At 49.6% G+C, this 18,913-nt stretch overlaps 8 protein-coding genes across 8 annotated transcripts; 5 read left to right on the top strand and 3 right to left on the bottom strand.

Moving 5' to 3' along the window:
• Positions 1 to 12: 12 nt before the first annotated feature.
• Positions 13 to 3,060, top strand: GL50803_006007 (Ankyrin repeat protein 1; the record flags this gene model as incomplete). Its single annotated transcript, XM_001705900.1, has 1 exon — positions 13 to 3,060. The coding sequence occupies one exon, from the start codon at positions 13 to 15 to the stop codon at positions 3,058 to 3,060; it is 3,048 nt and encodes a 1,015-aa protein (XP_001705952.1).
• A 435-nt stretch (positions 3,061 to 3,495) lies between these two features.
• On the bottom strand, positions 3,496 to 8,541 carry GL50803_00137727 (High cysteine membrane protein EGF-like; the record flags this gene model as incomplete). Its single annotated transcript, XM_001705898.1, has 1 exon — positions 3,496 to 8,541. The coding sequence occupies one exon, from the start codon at positions 8,539 to 8,541 to the stop codon at positions 3,496 to 3,498; it is 5,046 nt and encodes a 1,681-aa protein (XP_001705950.1).
• Positions 8,542 to 9,296: 755 nt separating this feature from the next.
• Positions 9,297 to 10,916, top strand: GL50803_0016438 (putative Ulp1 protease family protein; the record flags this gene model as incomplete). The annotated part of the gene is made up of 1 exon (XM_001705896.1): positions 9,297 to 10,916. The coding sequence occupies one exon, from the start codon at positions 9,297 to 9,299 to the stop codon at positions 10,914 to 10,916; it is 1,620 nt and encodes a 539-aa protein (XP_001705948.1).
• Positions 10,917 to 10,998: 82 nt separating this feature from the next.
• On the top strand, positions 10,999 to 13,254 carry GL50803_008850 (Ankyrin repeat protein 1; the record flags this gene model as incomplete). The annotated part of the gene is made up of 1 exon (XM_001705895.1): positions 10,999 to 13,254. One exon carries the CDS (start codon positions 10,999 to 11,001, stop codon positions 13,252 to 13,254), a length of 2,256 nt encoding a protein of 751 aa, XP_001705947.1.
• Positions 13,255 to 13,267: 13 nt separating this feature from the next.
• Positions 13,268 to 15,403, bottom strand: GL50803_0014787 (Type II inositol-1,4,5-trisphosphate 5-phosphatase; the record flags this gene model as incomplete). Its single annotated transcript, XM_001705893.1, has 1 exon — positions 13,268 to 15,403. The coding sequence occupies one exon, from the start codon at positions 15,401 to 15,403 to the stop codon at positions 13,268 to 13,270; it is 2,136 nt and encodes a 711-aa protein (XP_001705945.1).
• Positions 15,404 to 15,526: 123 nt separating this feature from the next.
• GL50803_008848 (RNA recognition motif-containing protein) lies at positions 15,527 to 16,210 on the bottom strand (the record flags this gene model as incomplete). The annotated part of the gene is made up of 1 exon (XM_001705891.1): positions 15,527 to 16,210. One exon carries the CDS (start codon positions 16,208 to 16,210, stop codon positions 15,527 to 15,529), a length of 684 nt encoding a protein of 227 aa, XP_001705943.1.
• Positions 16,211 to 16,390: 180 nt separating this feature from the next.
• GL50803_008847 (uncharacterized protein) lies at positions 16,391 to 17,872 on the top strand (the record flags this gene model as incomplete). The annotated part of the gene is made up of 1 exon (XM_038046387.1): positions 16,391 to 17,872. The coding sequence occupies one exon, from the start codon at positions 16,391 to 16,393 to the stop codon at positions 17,870 to 17,872; it is 1,482 nt and encodes a 493-aa protein (XP_037901761.1).
• A 131-nt stretch (positions 17,873 to 18,003) lies between these two features.
• GL50803_0097741 (uncharacterized protein) lies at positions 18,004 to 18,642 on the top strand (the record flags this gene model as incomplete). The annotated part of the gene is made up of 1 exon (XM_001705889.1): positions 18,004 to 18,642. One exon carries the CDS (start codon positions 18,004 to 18,006, stop codon positions 18,640 to 18,642), a length of 639 nt encoding a protein of 212 aa, XP_001705941.1.
• Between the last annotated feature and the right edge of the window lie 271 nt (positions 18,643 to 18,913).

Here is an 18,913-nt window from a genome sequence, read left to right on the forward strand (position 1 = left end):
CAGAATTGAACGATGGCAGAGCTAGGCAGGGACTATCAGCTTGTCGAGGACTGCGGCTCCTTCTCGCGACACATAAAGGTCCAAACAGGAGAGCCTGTCATTGCAATTCACTATCTTCTACCAGATGGATCCACACAGCCCGGTGACCGGAAGGCTATGCAGGATTTTATACACTTGATTAAGGCCGTGAGCTATCTGGCGATACCTGCTCCTATTGGTACCGTTGAGACAGATGACTATTGCTATCTCATCTACATCGACCACGGATACAAAAATCTGATGGACGTTGTCTCTTCAGCTGCGAAGCAGCATACCGTCAGCGAGGATGCCTTTTGGGAGATCTGTGGAGAGCTAGTGTCAACTTTACTTCATCTGCGGACGTGCCTGGCACACTACGGCCTATCTCTTTACCTTGAAAGTCTTGCTTCGACAAATATTGTACTAGATGAAGACTACAAGCCCAGAATTCTCAGTCTTACTTGTCTCAAATGCATTTCAGACAAACCTGAGCATCTCTTCCCGCATTATAGAGAAGCATACGGTGTGCCATCTATTGACCTCCCTCACTCTGTTTTAGAATATTGTGAACATGTGTCTATCAAGGAATCAGATACCTTTCTGCGTGGTTCCGAGCTTAATGACTATATTGCGCGATCCCTTGGGTCTCTTCTATACTATTTGACAACAGGGATGGAGCTTAAGCTCCCTCTATCAAATACAGATCAACTACAGTCCGTAATTATGAATGCCAGCGGCGTATCCTCGGAAAGGAAGGCACTCTTACTGGGGTTGTTGAGCAGCAACTCTATTGAGCAGGATCATCCGTTGGACTTATATGAGGTATATTGCATATGTTGCCAGCAGATAGATAAGCAATCAGTGAAGCAAATGGACTCGAGACCAGGGCATGATTCTGCATCGGAACCCATATCGAAGATGCCAACGGGTACGATGGACACCGTAGAATCCTTGCAAATAAAGAACGCTCAGCTTGAAGGATATACCTCTCAGATAATGAACGAGCTAAAAAGCAAAATGCAAGAGGTGTCCGACTTACGCGCGCAACTTACAGAGGCTCTCAAGCAGGGGGAAGTGTTCGCCAAGCAGTTGCCCCTGTTTCAAAAAGAGATATCCGTGCTCAGGAAGAAACTTACAGAAAAGTCTGCTGGGCCACCATCTCCGCGAAGAGACAGCTTGGAGGAAGAAAACGCTGCTCTAAGAGAAGAGCTCAGTAAAGCGTATACAGATCTGCAGATGGAGGTCGCGGTAAGAGAGGATCTTGAGCGGAAGCTTAAGGATGTAGCACCATTAGCTACACATGCCGAACATAAGGACGTCGAGCTTGAGGTTCTTCGAGAAAAAATTGTTCTTCTTCAGAAGAAGATTCAAGAAAGAGACGATCTCATTACCAGCCTCTATACAAGCTTGCACTCCCTAGAGTCTATTAAGCTACCTGTCAAAGCTCCAGATCTCGTCCGGCCAAGTGTTCGCCCGGCTCTGGTTGTCGACACGCCTGGACCTTCGGCAACGGTTAACTCTGTAGACCATAATACGGTAGCGCAGCAAGGAGAGTCACCACATGCACGCAGCGACGGGGAAGCTAGCAGTATCATCGGTAGTACTAGTATCAGTGATAGCCATGGAACACGCAGACAACTCACAGAGATTTCGGCAATGATGGCCACCAACCACTCACCGACGCCAGATATGGTGTCCCCATCTATAGATGCACAGCTTTCAAGACTGATAACTAATTCCGTACAGCGCATGCCTATTTCAACCAAGAAAGAAGAGCGAGGAGATGAGCTAAATATAAAGGATCTTGAGCTGAACAAACCAGCAAGAGGGATTGTAAGTGTACCCAACAGATCCAAAAGTACAAGGAATGTTCTAGACGAGCCAGGTCAGAAGGGAGACCTCAAAAATCCCAAGCCGAGTGCCCCTGACCGAATCTACTCTAAGAGTGCGAAGCGCCCTCGTGTCAAGACACCATCGCCGAAGGTCGATAATCATCATTTTCTGAAGGCACGATCTCCCACACGAGAGCAAGAGGTGACGGAGAAGCTTATTGAGTGCAAACTTCCCAACCAGATTATCAGGCTGAAGTCCGAGCTCACCCCTGCCGATCGCCTGATGCAGAAGTTTGACTACAATTCAGAGTACACTATTAAGAGCGGTGAGAAGAACTATACCCCACTTATGGAGATAATATGCAACACTAGGCAGCCGCGGGCAGCAGGGAGCAAATCTGTCATCAACTTCAAGAGCTATGCTGGATATATTGGCCAACAGAATGACCAGGGCCTAACCGCCCTTATGATAGCCAGCATGAAGAACAATGAACATGCAGTCAGGTTCCTGGTTAAGCATGAGGCGAATCTATTAACTGTGGAAGGATACAGTGCTCTCTACCTGGCCCTACTTTCCAATCACGTCGGAATTGCACGACTGCTACTGCCATATGAAGGGTTTGCATATGAGGAAGATCAGCAAGAACTCGCAAAAGATGGCATGACACACCTCATGGCGGCTGCTTCATCGAATGATATTATAAAGACATTCATCTATCTAGATTCACAGAGAGGAAGACAAAATGCTTCTGGATACACAGCGCTGATGCTGGCGGCAGAACGAGGAAATGCAGAGATATGTCAGCTGCTGGTGTCAGAAGAGAAGTGTCTCAAGAATAACGAAATGGAGACTGCTCTCATGCTTGCTTCCAGAAACGGACATAAGAATTGTGTGCGTATCTTGGCCACATCCGAGAAGGGTCTTCAAAATAAAAAGGGCCAAACTGCTCTGATGTTAGCAAGCATTGCTGGGTACCACGAGCTGGTCAACATCCTCATCAATTCAGAAGCAGGGAAAAATGCGTATGTCTTTGATAAGGAGACAGGATATACTGCTTTAATTTATGCGATAAAGCATAAGCACAAGGAGTGTATTGAGAAACTGGCTCAGAGAGAGGGCCGCAAGCCAGACATGCGCGGAAACCTACCTCGTATGTTCGCTTCCACCAATGATATTTTGAAACTCTGCCAGCTGCTTGGGATACAGTAGGTCAGGCTTAATTGAATTAAGATTGCGATCAGTGAATCTACAGTATGGATTTGTTATGTTATGCTTACATTCCCACTTGGGAGACACCTCGTTACCAAATGTGGAGGGTTATGCCCGACTCCATCCTGGGGATTCGCGGTCGTGACGCCTGGTTGTCTGGAGCCGATGCCCCAATGATGCTCTGACTGGAAGTATGGACAGATATAGGTTGTTTTCTCTGTGTCAGCTTATCACATCAGATACGTTACTCGGAGTAACTTATAGACTCTAGAGTCCATCTTCTTTGTATCGTCTTTACAACTCCAGTAATCTTCTGTTGCGGATATGTTGGCCTTTGATAGGTGGTTTCCATACCCTCAATTTACAATTCCGAACCCATAAATTTATACGCCACTGCATCACCAAAACCAATGCTCCGCACAGACAATAACGGTATCAAAGTTGGATGCTGGAGTTGGCACCAGACAGCTGACTCAGCAGGGGCACGTCAGCGTGGAGTGATGCGTTAGAAGTTGCTTGCCGCTTGAGCTTGGACCTGGAAGACTTGGAGCCTTTCTGCGGGGCGCGCTCCCTTAGTGGGCCGCCTCTCCTGGGCCGTATCACGAACCACCAGATGAGGAAGCCGGCCACTGCAACGAGGACGAGGAGAACGACGACCACGATCGCAGCCGTCGTGCTGGCAGACGATTTGTTAGATGGAACAGGGACTCCGCAGACGAAGTCGCTTGTGAGAGAGAAGCCTTCATCGCATATGCAAGTGGGCTTTATGCCATTCTCAGACACGCACCTGCCGTTGCCCCCGCAGATCGTCACGGTGCCGTCGGTGCCGCGCTGGACGCACTGGCTGCTGATGCAGAGCTGGTCAAGAACACTTTCATACCCATACTTGCACTCGCATGTACTATCTGTGGAAAGTGGACAGTCGCCGTTCCCCCCGCAGAGTGTCCCACCGGAAATGCAGGCCGATGGGTAGCAGAGAGTCCCGTGGAGGGTCCAGCCCTGGTTGCAGCTACAGATCGCAGAGGACCCTTCACCTGTACACTGTCCACCGCCGTTGCAGATTTTCCCGTCCTTGAGACATCTTGTGGGGATGCAGTCTTTGTTGACTAAAGTGTAGAAATCCAGGCATACACAGCGATAGGTATCCCCCGCCTTCTCGCAGGCCCCGAAGCCACTGCAAAGCTTGTTGTCCGACGAGACACAGTTTTTGTGCACACAACTAGTTTGACCTTCGAGACTCTGAAAGCCATCCACAGTGCAGTCACATCGCTTGTTGTCTTCATTGCACGTTCCACCACCATCGCAGACCTCGGCCAGGATGCTCTCGTGCGCCCCGAAGCACTCCTTGACGAAGCACTGGCCGGTCTTCTTGTCTGTGCGGTATCTGCTGCTGTCGCACCTGCACAGTCCCGTGCCGGCGACAGGGCCCTCTACGCATGTTCCTCGCTTGTTGCATATCATCGCAGGGTCAGTCTTGTGATTCTCTGGCATGCATTCCGCATACACACAGACACCCGTCCCAACAAGGGTCGTGCCGGAGTAGCAGCTGCATGTCTCAGTGTCTCCGGTCTCGTCACAGTAGCCCATATTGTAGCACTTCTTCTCTATGTTTTCATACGGATCTGTGTAGTAACACTTAGATTTTCTGCACTTTTTGCTTGTCTTATCAACGATGAAGCTAGAACTAACGCATACACAAGTAAAGCGGCTGTTGACTAGCTGACAGCTTCCCGCAACAGGGCTCGACTCCTCGCTGCAGCTGTCGCCCTCTGGACAGTCTGTCGGATAGCACCTGTTGTCTGTGTATTCCTTGTAGCCGGTCGCGCAGTCCTGACATTTGTCCCCAGAGTACTCAGAACGACAGCTGCATCCCTCTGAATCCTTGGTGAGCAAGCAGCTACCTCTTCCGCTGCATATTCTCTCTAGGCCCGTTTTAGAGGTGAGGCACTTAGATGGTATGCACAGATATCTGTAGCCACTAGCAGACAGTGTCTCATAATTGGCGTCACATGTGCATGAATATCCCGTATTCTTACTTCCCTTGCATTTTCCGTGGCCAGAGCACTCCAACTTCTGGACGGGGTTTCCGGGTAGAGTATCGCTAAGGCAGTTGCTGTTCATGCACATCCCCGTATTTATCTGGACAATGTTATACCAGTTATCGCACTTGCAGTAAGATTTCACCTGCTCAGTGAGGTTGAGAACACACGATCCCAGGTGCGAGCCACCACACATCGTCTTCTGCTTAGTATCGTCAGATGCTGTAACTTCAAATATGCAAGCTGCTGGAAGACAGAATCCATCCACGACTTCATAGCCAGTGAGCCCTGTTTTGCAATTACAAGTATAATCCTCGAAGGTTCCGGCTGTGCCTGTTTTTACACACTCTCCAATGGTATCTCCTCCGCATATTGATTTAGCAACCACATTGTTGGTAGTTACAGTATTAATCAGACATTTTGGGCTGACGCATGTGTTGCCAAATGGTTCATATCCAGTATCACAGACACACCCATTATACTCGCACCTGCCTAGGCCTCCGCAAATAATCGGTGGATCTACACCTTGACCGCTAGAAATGCACTTCTCTAGAACACACGTCTTTCTCAGTTCTCCGCTTACGTCTCTAAGTGTGACTAACTTTGCGTCGCTGTTGCAGTTGCATTGCTTATCCTTCAGGAGAGGCCCACCGTTGCATGATCCTAGCCTGTTACAGGCAATAGCAGGATCGTCCAGAGATTTTCTATAGACGCACTTGCTGGGTATACATTCGTCGTAGAGCCGACCCTTCTCATATCCCTCAGAGCAGAAACAGGTATAATAATTGTCAGTCCCATGCGTGCATACAGCCAAGGCATCGCCTCCACAGTAGACGTCATTTGGCATGCAACGTAGGTGAACACAGAGACCATTTGCAGATTTGTACGGATACCTGCAGCTGCACGATGGTGTTCCAGTGGAGGGTTTTGAACACCGCATAGTAGACCCGTCGTAGACCTTGCACTCGACGTACTTGACCTCCCCATTATGAAGCACTTTGCCAGCACACGTAGGATAGGTGCAGTAGCCCCCGAAGGCCTCCAGATCACCTTCGCACTCGCAGCCGTACCGACCAGTCAGCTGGTTGTATACGCAGACTCCCTTTCCGGAGCAGACAAGCACGTTGATATCTGGATTCCTTATGCTATCTGGTATGCCAACTGGCAGGCAGTCATAGCTGTAGCACATGTCACCGATCTTGAAGAAGCCATTGCTGCAGACGCAGGTTCCAGTACTGTCTATATATCCCGCACCAGGACCACCGCAGAGTCCCCTTGCTCGGTGGGTTGTAGAATTAGCATTCTTGCTCTTTGGAATGCACGTCTTGTTGTATGTAACATAGTCCCCAATGCAATTACACTGCCACGTTGCGTCCCGTCCGACAGTGCATTCGAGTGTAAAGGTAGACGGCCCAGCGCAATACTCGGGCGCCCATGGACCAGCAAGACTCTTGTCAAGCTTGCATGCATCAGTGACACACGCCTTCAAATTTGGATCCCATTTGGCAGCAGTCCCACAATCACACTCGTATCCGCTTTTATCCTTTTTCTGAATGCAGTCTCCAACACCGCCGCAGTAATTGTACCACATATGACCGAATTGGCCATCGTGACAGTCACTATGTATGCAGGTTTTATTGTGTTTTTCAAAGTGTACAAGGTGGAACTTCTCTGGACATACAGTACACGTTTCAGGTAGATCGGGTTCGTCGGAAAGCTTAGCGCACGTAGGCAAGTTATCAACTGGCAGGTTTTCTGTTACATTCTCAAGGAACCCACAAAAGAACCTTCTTGTCTTGTCTATTTTGCTAACATGCACACACCCAGGTTTAGCGGAGAAGGTGCCGTTGTAGGCCGAAACGTTCCCATCACTGGAGTCTTTAGGAACGCATGTGATGAACGGATTGCTAGGATCGCCGAAGGTAGTGTACTGACCATCTGGTCCGCAGACGCGTGAGTCAGCAGCACGTGCGGTGGGCGGTTGCGGCGTCGATATGATGCATTTTTTGGCGGTGCATACGCCATCTATCTCCTCTGCAGTGGCTGTATCACAAGTTTCGCACTTATCGCCCGTGTAGATTGATGAGCAGTTGCACTTCATTGTAGAAGAATCTGCAGGGTCAAGTACAATATGCCCGTGGCCACTGCAAACCGTGGCAGGGCTATCCACCAGACTGCTCAAGATGCAGCGTCCTGAAGCAATGTAGGTATAGTCCTGATCACAAGTGCATTGTATATTTTGTAGATTGTCGGTTTTGCACGTGCCGTGTCCCGAGCAGACCTTCCCCAGCTCCTCGTCCATGCACGCGGGGGACGTGCACTCTCCGCTGACGGCAATGAGCATGTCCGGACAGCGGCAGTGGTACTCGCCGTCGGACTTGACACATGTTCCTCCGTTCTTGCATGATTCCTGGTTGTTTGAGGTGAGGCATCCCAGCGGAACGCACTTGTCGCCTACCTGAGCGGATTTCCCAGAAGTGCAAGTATCGCAGAGGTCGCCCGTGGCAAGCCCTCGGCAATCGCAACTATAACCAGCCCCGTTGCGCACACACGCGCCCACTCCGCCACAGATCTTCGAGCGGGACTCGTCTGTGCACACGGAGTATGTACAAAACTGACCGACCTGGACTGCATCCGAATCGCAAACGCACTTGAAGGTACCGGTATTGCCCTCATCTGTGCAGTTCCCGAAACCCCCGCAGACGACCGGGGACCCGTCGATCGTGACTACGCACTCTGTCCTGACACATTTGTGTCCAACGCGTGTGTAGCCATCATTGCACTTGCAGCGATAGTGATATGATTCGCGATCGAGGCCCACGTCAAGGATGCACGTTCCCTGGCCTGAGCACACGACGCCATCCGAGTCCTGGCAGGCCCGCGCATTGCACGTAGGGAGGGAATCAGACGAAGAGCTTTCTGTAGCGATCGCGTTGGCGTCGTCGCACGACTGGCAGAGGCCCCCGCGGTAGATCGGGTAGCAGTCGCACGCGTAGTCGTCAGCACTCAGCCCGGCCAGCCCGGGGTCCTTCAGGAGGCAGCGGCCGCGGCCGTTGCAGGGGGCCTTCGTTGCCTCCTGTCCTGAGAGGTCACCGGTGTTGAAGCAGTCCTTCGACAGGCACTCGCCCTCGTAGGACACGAAGCCATCGGGGCAGGGGTCGCACGAGTACGCCCCTGCGTAGTAGTTGCACTTGCTCGACCCTGTGCACTCCGTCCCGTTCACGAGGCAGGCGTAGTTGACGGCCCTGTCTGCGGGTGTCTGCCCACTGGTAGTTACCTTGCGGAACCCTGCACGGGGGGCGTCGCACGCAGCTCCCGCCCAGCCCCGCCTGCACTGGCAGAAGTGTGCTCCGTCCCCGTAGGCGCAGTCTCCGTTAACACATGCAGGTCCTGTCCCGCATGGGGTCACAGAGTACACTGTGATGAACAGAAGGCCTAACATAAGGTCTTTTAAGAAAACCGTGCACACATTAGTGTATTACTTTTACACACGTTTCTATCGATATACTATTTAGTTCCTTGGTCAGTTGGTTGGCTTCTTTAGTCTACGGCGCACTTTTCCTCGGATTTAAGCTACAGTATTTTCGCAGTATACTGACATAGACTGAAAAATTGATTACTTTGTTTGCTCAAGATTATTGTAATCTATCAGTAATGGGGAGGCATTGGCCTTGAACCTGAAGAGTTATTCTGTTTCTGTGATCCTGACCTCACATATAGTAACCTAGGATTATTAACGGATTATTAACAAGACTGTATGCTTAGATTATGAATAGGGAGGATGGTTCTAATCTAACCTGTTAGAAGAAGATATTTATGTGCCAGTGGAGTTAGTGTCCATTGTGAAGTCTTGGTAAATTAGCGTTTAGTGTGTTGCGAAAAATTCAAAGTATGGATCTATTGTAGCTCCGATGCTATGCAGGGGATATGTTCGTCATCCACCCTCACAACAAGTGGACCGCAGTCGACCAGGTATCAGTGTTGTAGACCCCTGGGGTGGAGCCGGACATATCATAGACAGCCTGGTAGTGACACGGGGAAAACCATTCAGCACAGAAGCCCACGGCCCAGATGTTCGGTATGCCGAGGAGAGCATCTCTATGGAGATTTACAAAAAAGACATTTCATTTTACCCCCAGCAACTTAAGGAGCAACTTATAGAAGACATCCTACGGTAGTTCTAGATACAGTAACGTAATGACTGCTGAACTGTTGCAGCTCAAAAACCAATTCTACGATCTTGCCAAGGAACTCCTCGGTCAACTCGATCCTTCAGAAGCTCAAGAAAAGACATCAGCGGCAAACACCTACCATGTGGAAGGCACGTTCGCGGGGTTCTTAAGCAAAAATATCCTGGAGCAATGCGAGCGCCGCCTGCCTCACGCATCTAGACCCGTCTGTTTGGATTCTTCACAGAGTCAACGGGATCATACATTAGCAATGGCCGCACTGTTAATTCCTATCTATAATTTAATAGCTAAGTATCACTTAACGCAGGTAATGAGTTGTGCAAGCAGGCGTCTTGTCACAACCATTGACGACACAGCGTTTCCTGTAAGGACTCTCAGTGGCGCCTCTTTATCTATAGAAGACATCCTAACCGTGAAGACCCCTAACGCGTGGCTAAATGACGAAGTAATCAATGCACAGGTGTCACTTATAAATGCTCGTTGCAAGGGGCTTTCAATTGCAAACACACACCTTTATAGCAAGGCTTTGTCCTCAGGACCATACGGGCTAGAGGCCTGGCTCCGTCCTCTTCTATCCCAGCCAATAGAAACCTTTGTTATACCAATGAATCTAAACAACACACACTGGACAGCATGCTCTATACATCTTCAAGGGCATTTTGTTTTCTGCTTTGATTCTATGCGTGCCATTAACACACGCACAATCAAACCAGTTCTCCTGCTTCTGTTAACTTACGCAGATATGTTTGGATTGACCAGGGATGTCATACATAGGAGCTTAGTAGTTTTGTTCCCGGGGTTCGCACGCACATTCATAGAGATAGATGAGGAGGAGCATATACTTGAAGAGCTAGCTAGTATTGAGAAACAACGTGCCAATATTGCATTACTTTCACAGAGCGTCGGAGAAAACATAGATACAATATCAATTTCGTCCACAGGATCAGATGCAGAGCTTAGTTCGGTGCAGGCTGTACTCACTTCATCTGCCAACACAGATACCAGGCCCAAACGAATCTTCGAGAAGCTTGCACTTCAGCGTCCACGATCGTCGTACTACTTGTTGCACAGGATGAGGCTTAGTATGTGTGGTATATCCAATTCCACGGACAGTACCGGGCTCCTCTCCAGACCAACGATTGACACTAAAGAGCAGGATGATCTAATAGCTACCAGGGGAGCCCCTACATCTCCCGCAGCTGCAAACATAGTTCTGGAGATCTTATCTACCCTTACTGCATGCACAGCAGACATTGAAGTCGCAGGGCAAAGGCTTCACGATGAGGGGCTTGACACTCTTTTGGATTCCCCTTCAAGTGATCTCCTGTTTGTAGATGTGAAGACAGCAGAGATAGCTTTGCACAAGCTGCGTAGAGAATACAACATTGGGAGCCTGCTTACTTCTGCTGCAGAAGCAGTAATGCTTTCACTGAATATGCCTCAGCAAGAAAATGGGTATGATTGCGGAGTCTATATGCTGTTATTTATGAAGATGATTGCACGTCAGTTTGGACCTGGCTATCCACTTGTGGCCCAGGACACCAAGAGAGTAAGGTCCCTTATAACTATGGAGGTGTGTAAGCAAAAGCTACTGATCACCCCGCAAGATCTGGACGAGCTCTGCTAGGCCTATGGGTCTGGTGTCTAAGTTGTGTTTGAAAACCCTACTCTGCCCGTGTTAGGGAAAGTTTCAAATTCTAAAAAATAGTATGTTTTCTACCGCCTCCATTGCCTCAGAAAGCGACTGGTTTGAGGCCGTGAAGCAGTCCCGTCTCGGAGATATCAAAAACGCTGCTCACTCCTATGCTGGAGCCGTGGACAACGCTGGGGAGACGGGTCTGATGCTGGCCGCGCGTCTGGGGTACGAGTCGCTGGTTAACTTTTTGCTCCCCTATGAGTCAGGACAATTTAATCTGCGTGGAGAAACGGCGCTAATTATTGCCATGCAGGCCCACAAGCTCAAGATAGTTCAGCTTTTGGCACCCCGCGAGGCTTCTGTCAAGCTAGAAAAAGGAGGGTCCGCACTCCACTATGCCGTGATTTACGAGTACCTGGACTCCATCCCTATCCTGGCTAAGTATCTCAAGGATGTCCCCGATCCAGAGGGCCTGCTCCCCTTGGAACTTGCCGTCCGGACAGAAAACTTTGAGGCCACCGTGGATCTTCTGTACTACGGTCAGCCTCACAGCCTCGCGAGTCTTACACGTGCACGGTCTCTCCTTTCAGACAAGCTTGGAGCCAATTGGACACGTGAATTTGATAAGTACATGTCTGCTGCTGAGGATCATTATTTGAACGATTCAGATAGCTGCGGTAAGGTGCCAGAGGGTGGTACATCAACTTATACCGGAACTTCACGTAACAGTTATCCACCCTTTTTTCTTGAGCGCACGGAAGAGGATGCCTTAGTAGAACAGCCACAGCCACCCTACAGTCCAACTTCTGAGGACTACGGAGCATTGGGGGCTGCAGCTGCCGCTGCATCGCGAAACAAAAATAAGTTTGGCAATCTGAATTTACATGGTACCAATCCAATCATACCAGAAGAGGACGATATTCCCAAGATAGAAGACGTTGTAGAGCCTGATCTAGATTTTCCTGTGCGATGTGAATACGATCCACAAGGTTATAGTCCAATCCAAGAGACTGTCAACCACACGGTTACATCCCCGTCCATCTTGACAGGGGAGCTGATGAACTATGAGAATGCGCTTTTACAGCAACCATCGTCAAGTATAGGCAGGGAGCTAGAACTGGCAATCTCTGATGCTCGTTATGAAGGGCAGCATGACTCACAAGACGCTGCTCCTCAGGCACTCATTTATGACCCTGTGCAGCCCAAGAATATCGATGCAAAGTCACGGCAAGAAGAACTTGCACGCAAAGCGGAGATGGAAGACACCAGATACAAATATTTCGAAAAAGACATCGCCAAACTAACGGCATCTGTTTCAAGGACAAGGACAGCCAATGATGTATTGCAGCTCCTGGGAAGCTCAACAACCATAGAAGAGGATGCACTACCAAGAAACAAGTTCGTCCCTGATATTACTGCTTCTCAGCGTGTGGTTTCACCTCGTGGAAGTATGCGGGCTAGCTCAGGGCCACGGTCCCCGAATCGAAGAGCGATCAATTCTCAAGGATTGGACGCGTCATTCTCCAGTCGATACTCCAATGTGGAGAAGGCAGGCAGCAGGTTATCTGGGAGCCGCACCACAGAGAACCTCCTCAAAGATCTGGTGACAAGTAGGTATTTGAATGGCGATACTGAGCTCATTTATTCGGTAAAGCACAAGAATCTCCCCATGGTCGATCAGCTGGCCCCTTCGCAGCACGGTGAGCGAGACGCCGACGGGAAAACAGCCCTTCATCTAGCAGCAGAACGCAACAACAAGCCAATGATAGATATCCTAGCGCAGTACGAGGCAAGTATGTTTGATAACGACGGCTGGACCGCTCTCATGCGCCTTGCTGCACAGAATGCAGTAGACTCTGTCTGGCCTCTTCTTGACAAGGAGGCGCGACTGCAGCGAGCAGCAGATGGATGGACGGCGCTGATGATCGCTGTAATGCACGCCGACCTGGAGATGGTTAAGATATTGGAGCCGTACGAGGTGGGAATGCAGGCCCACGACGGGTCCACCGCGTTAATACTAGCGATAAAGGCTGATAGACCCAGCGTGGCGACGTTCTTGTTTCAGAAGGAGCGGCATATATGCGACAAAGACGGTATATCTGGCGAGCAGTGGGGAATCAACCTCAATCGGCCATATATCAAAGCGATACTTGTTGAGGAAGCGCGAAAACGAGAAGAGCAAATGAGCAAGAAGCGCCAAAGTGTGGTTTTGCCTAAGTACGTCCCACGATCACGTATAACAAAGATAGAGGCCAGAAGCCCAAGACGTAGTGACGCCATGAGTGACGGTTACCGGCTTCCCTCCATATGGCTCAACGAAGTTGATTAGTATGCGGGAAATGTCACTGAAGCAGTGATTCCAGTGCATCTGTCCATGCTAGAGTTCCCCTTTCTAAAGTAAATAGCGAGGAAAGAACCGCAGGAGCTGCTGCTCGATAGAGCTGGTCGTTTCTGTCTCTGAGGAATCGCATATAGGAGAGTGTAAAGCGAATGTTCCTATACATTATGACATCGCGCTCAGACCCCGTTTGGATTGCCTTGAGGCGCTGGGAAAGATGAGATAAAATAGAGGACTGGAGGGAGGCGGGATCTGCGTCCGGATCCTTGGAGGCCAGAAGATTGACAACTCCGTCTTTGCAATCTAATGCAAAGATACCATAGCTCAAGAAGTCCACCAACAACCTAAGATCGTTGATATCCGGATTCGTGCGACATAGCTTCACAAGAAGGGGCAAAACAGACGGGTCCTTATTTTCGACAGACTCTATGCTACTGTCTGCCATGGTGGTGGCAGCAGAAGAAGACTCGCCCACAATCTCCAGAGTAGATGCATTGATCGACGAGAGAGAAAGATTCATGAGGCCCATGAGATCATCTCGGTACAACCCAACGTGGTCAGCGATCTTGACAAAGAACGGGATGGTCGTGTCTTTGTAGAGACAAATGGCGTCGCTATTGGGTGTAACGGTGACCAACAATGGGATGGACAGCTGTTTGTCGAGAAGGTCTCTGAGTCGTGGAGATGAGTATACCCGCTGTGCGTAAGGGAGGAGCGCGGGGATGTCCAGGTCTATATCGAGGGTAAGAGCGTAAGTGCTGAGAATAATTCCTGTGGGAGACCGCTTTATATCGGGCATCTGGTGGTCTGCATCCAAATAGGAGACGATCTCCGTCACAGAGGCATGCGTCTTGGACACCACCTTATTTGTGAACAAGAAGTCATCGAGTCCGCTCACCTCAAACACAAGATGCTTAATTAAGGACTTGGAACACACCAGTTCAAAGTTCAAAGTGATGCGATTCAGCTTCGACTTGGACGGAAGAACACGGTGTACGGTCTGGGGCTGGTCCAGGTACCTCAACTGCGGGTTCATCTCGCGCGTCCTCTGGTCCCATGTGCCACAATACTGCTTTAGACAGTCTCCGATACGTTCATCGACAACGGCTCTATAGCATAGCTCGGCAACCTGGTATACAGCTTTGTGGTCAGAAAGCATCAGGTCCTGAAGAGATGAGTATTTAATATAATTGAGCTTCAGATTATCGCCTTGATTGTATTTTCTGGAGATGAGGATGCGATCTGTCCAGGAGGGCTCTCTGTCTAAAACTAGCGAGCCTCCCTTTCCATACTTGTAGGATGGCGGGAAGACAATCTTTTCTTCTTCAAACGAGTTACTGTTGAGAATGAATGCATCCGAATCCATCCTAATCTTGAGTTGGTCTTCTTTCGTAGCCTTATCTATGCGATAGTTGAGGTCACCAAGCAGAATTATATAATCGTAGCACTCGAAGATCGGTAAGTTCTCTTGGTTTCTGCGGTGAAGAGCACTCCTATCCATGGGGAGGAAGCTTGCAAAGCGGAGGTCACGTGCCTCATTGAACTGGTCTGCAGCCATGAAGTTCTGCTCATCTGTCGACCCATCCTGCTTCTTCACAGTACACAGGGTCACAGAGGAGTGGTGGAAGAGACTAATCAGCTGCTTGTCCCGCTTTTCAAGGTCCTCCTCTGTTTCACCGTGCAGAAGATGACAATTTAAGATCAAATAGGATGTGCTGTTGATGCAGAAAGAGACCGCAACACCACCCTTGTTACCGAAGATTTTTCCCACCCCCATCGAGACCGTCGTCGCCTCGATGTCGTGCATCTGGGGCAATAACTGCACATCTATGTACATGAGTATCACAATACCCATCATGAAGTGAGAGGCAAGCTTCATATACTTGAGAGAGTTGGAGGACTTGGTGCCTCCGCGGACAAACTCAGCGTCTAGAAGATCCTCCCACTTCGTGATGCGCTTCGACTTCTTAATATTCGCGGAGATTGACATGTCGATCTCCTGGAAGCCCAGCACCACCACGCGGCTTCCGACCATGACCTTAGCGATCTCCTTGGCTGCCAGCTGGTTCGGATCCTTCTCTTTAACGTTGAAGGTCATGAACGCCATCTGCACTGGATGGTACTCAAAGACCTGTTCCATGACCCTTTTTGTTTTTAGATCTATGTTGAGGCCTGCACTGTGCGTAAGCTCAGCTAGACTCAATCATATTGTCGCGGCACCAGACATCACAGAAGAGCATTTACAAAAGCCCATAAAGCCGAGCTACGGCCCTTGCATATAAAGGTGAGACGGAGGTGAACAAGAGTATCTTCGACCCAGAAAGGCAAGAAGGAGAAGCTCAGCATGGCCAGCGCCCTCGGTAGACTGGGCACCAAACGAACAGGGCTTGCTAGAGGCAGGAGTGGATGCAGATGGGAGGCGCTTGGGAGCTGGCTCTGGCGTGCAGTGGTGACCAACAGGTGTGTCCGCAGAAATCGCTCCTGAAAGAAGCTTGTGTTGCTTGTTGCTTATAAACACCGAGAGCTTGTGCCCAGCGAAGAACGTGCAATTAAGCTTGGCCACGCACTCTTCAGCTGCAGATTGGCTAGCGAACTTAATGAAACCTTTGCCCGTAAAGGCGTTCTTGTCGTCTATGTAATACTTTACAGAAGAAACATGACACGCATTCGCCTTCACATGCGCACGGAAATCATCTATGGAAACAGAGTACCCAATTCCATTGACAAAGAGGACTGTTTCGATTGCAGGAATGAGCGCTGCCCCAATCCTACAGTTGAAGGCTACATTGAAGCCCTCCGCGGCAAGCCGGAGGTACTCTTGTGCAGCGTCGCCTGGAGTACTGAACGACACGTAGACGGCACTGTATATCTTATCTCCAATACGCTCTCCTGTCTTCCGCTGGCTCTTTGCTCCAGAAATCTTCAAGAGCCGCAAGAGTTCATCCATTTCGGCAGGATATGGGAGGAGGTCTATCTTGAGGTCACTGGATACGGTGAGTGTGGAGCCAGGCTGGTGAGTCGTTGCTGATCTATACTCGTACCCTCTTTCGTTTTAATTCTTTGCTTTTTTGCTTTTTCCGAGTACCTGGCTTCTATTAGCATTTGGCTTCAAAGCTAGGCCGTTACCATGCATAATTCACATTCTATTTCCTCAAGGGATCTAGCTAGCCTAGAATATCCGCTGGTTTGTCGAGATGAGGAGAGTCTTGAACTGAGCGAGCTATATGATACGGAGCCGTGTGTGGACCCCTCAAACAGTTCAGACATCCTGATAGCTGGCAGGAAGCCCGATACCTCGGCTGGACTCGGTGCCACTACTCGACAATCTGCCCGCATAATCGATATATCTAAGCCTCGTATTGTTTCCCCCATAGCACCCAGATCTATATCAACTATAGAGGACCATGTACATTTATATCAATCTAACCTACAGAAGATCATTAGTGATCTAAAAGCCTATGTAAGCATAACAAACCATCCTAACCTCAGCGCTCAAGACATTCCTAAGATATGCGTTGAAAAGCTAGATACGGAAGAGTATCGTCGCAAGTTCACGGCCAGAACGAAGCTCTCCACAGCACTTCTTCAACAAGCTATGAACCTGCGCAAAAGAATCGAGGAAATACAGGGTCTTCTGGACAACTCGTGCACCCAGCCTCTGTCAGAAAAGCTACCCGGTAAAGAGCGGGCTCTGGAGTCCAGTGTTGAGAGTGGGCGGCCGCTCCCTATCTATGATCGTCTATTACCCGCTACACGCTCTCCTGTATATGAGCAAAACTGCCGCGTCATTTGGGCCTCTAGTGAGTCGTTTGTTCTTCTTGCACACATAAGGCACTCCTCAGATATGGGTACAGACCTTTTTGTCGCTCACGTTGACACTGAGTTGTCACGTTTTCAACAAGACAGTAACGCAGATCCATCCACTGACAAAGGATCCGTCATATGCACCCTTACCTTTTGGCTCAAGAAGAAAGGCAACCAGCTACTACTTCAGTTTCTTTGCAACGAGTTTCTAGAGGCCTATCGGCCAACGCTTCAGGGCAGTGATCAAGATATATCTGTGGAACCAAAACACATCAGAGAGAAGTGTTCACTGGACATGCTTGGGACTGCTCTCGGGCTTGGCATTAGACAGTCGCTCTCTTGCAATATGTTACAATTAACCTTCAGAGACATCTCTTCCCACGCTGCAAAGCACATCATTACAGTGATGTCAGATGTGTTTCAGCGCTTCTATGCACAGCTGCAGATCTGGGGAGCACTGCGGACGCCGCAGATTGTATTCTTAACATATTATCGGGCATGCCCGCACCTTTTCGCAAGCAAAAGTGATAAATTGATGAGCTTCCTGGGCTCTCAGATTGTTGGGGGTCACATGGAGCCAGAGCTCAAAATCTTATCTGCAAAGAGCACTACCCTACAAACATTCTCTGGCAATTGCCTGTATTGCAAGCTTTACGTAGCGCAGTCCTTAGAATCGGTCATAGTACGGCTTACGTTCCAACAGAATGTAGAGAACCACATTGCGCTTACCTTCACTGCCTTTAGATTTTCGTCTGGAGAGGCTATCTCTGACGATGACGTCCGGACTATTCTTGCTGGTGGCTGATTGATAACTGCCACGTCGTGCCCATACGTCTGCACTGATTAGTCTTTCTGAAGCGATTTCATCTGAGGTCCTGATAAATCATCTGATAAATCACGTGTTAAGTCAAAATCTCACGATAGGACCTTACAAAAATGTTCCGCCCACACGCCGCCCCCCGAGGAAGTTCCGTGAGTGCAGCGCTAGTAGAGCATGGACGGACTAGTATCACTACCTTTCATCCTTCGACCCCGGAGACATATGTCCCTTCAGAGTGCACTCGCACCATGAAGCCGCGCACCTCACGGATTACAATGAGCACCGTCGGGGCGTCCCGCGTATCACCAAGTGTTCAACCAGGTTATGCACAACCCGAATTTAACAGCAAACTCGCTGGAGCCATACGCCACGAGCACCAGAAGAGTCTGCGGGAGCACACTTCCGCCTTTCAAGAGGTCGCCTACAGGCACGCAGATCGCCCTGCAGAGAAGCTGGTTTACGGGGACCACCATGATTTCTTCTATCCTGCACAAGAGTGTGGCTTAACGGGCCCCCTGGGGTCACGTTTTTGCCGCAATCCCGAGAACATCGGTCAAGAGGACAAGGATCGACGGGTGCAAGTGACTAACGCTAGGCAAGGCACCAGGCATGCAAATGAAGAGCGCATCCGTGCAACTTATGCAAAGGAGGAGCAGGACGCCCAACAACGCGAGGCAAAGAAAATTGCAGGGAAGCGCCGCCAACGTGAGATATACATGACAATGCTCCAAGAAAGTCTTGAAACACAGATGTAAAGGTGGTCGTCTCCAGAGTTTTTCCAGAAGTGACGTCCTCATATGATGGCATTGAGATTTAACAGTCAAGCAATCTTGCCGAGCAATCTTGTCTAGGTAACAATGAGAGAGCGGGAGACTGTCTCAAGTGCGCCCACTTTTCAAGACCATTTACAGCACTTGTGATAATTACAGCTAAAATGGGCTGAAGCAGCGCTGTCTAATTACAGAATAAACGTCTCCGTCTTTTAATCTTGAGGTACCAGCTCGCAATTAATTTCGCAAATCACGC

The sequence above is a fragment of the Giardia intestinalis genome, chromosome 2, assembly GCF_000002435.2.
Source record: "Giardia intestinalis strain WB C6 chromosome 2, whole genome shotgun sequence".
NCBI lineage: Eukaryota > Fornicata > Diplomonadida > Hexamitidae > Giardia > Giardia duodenalis.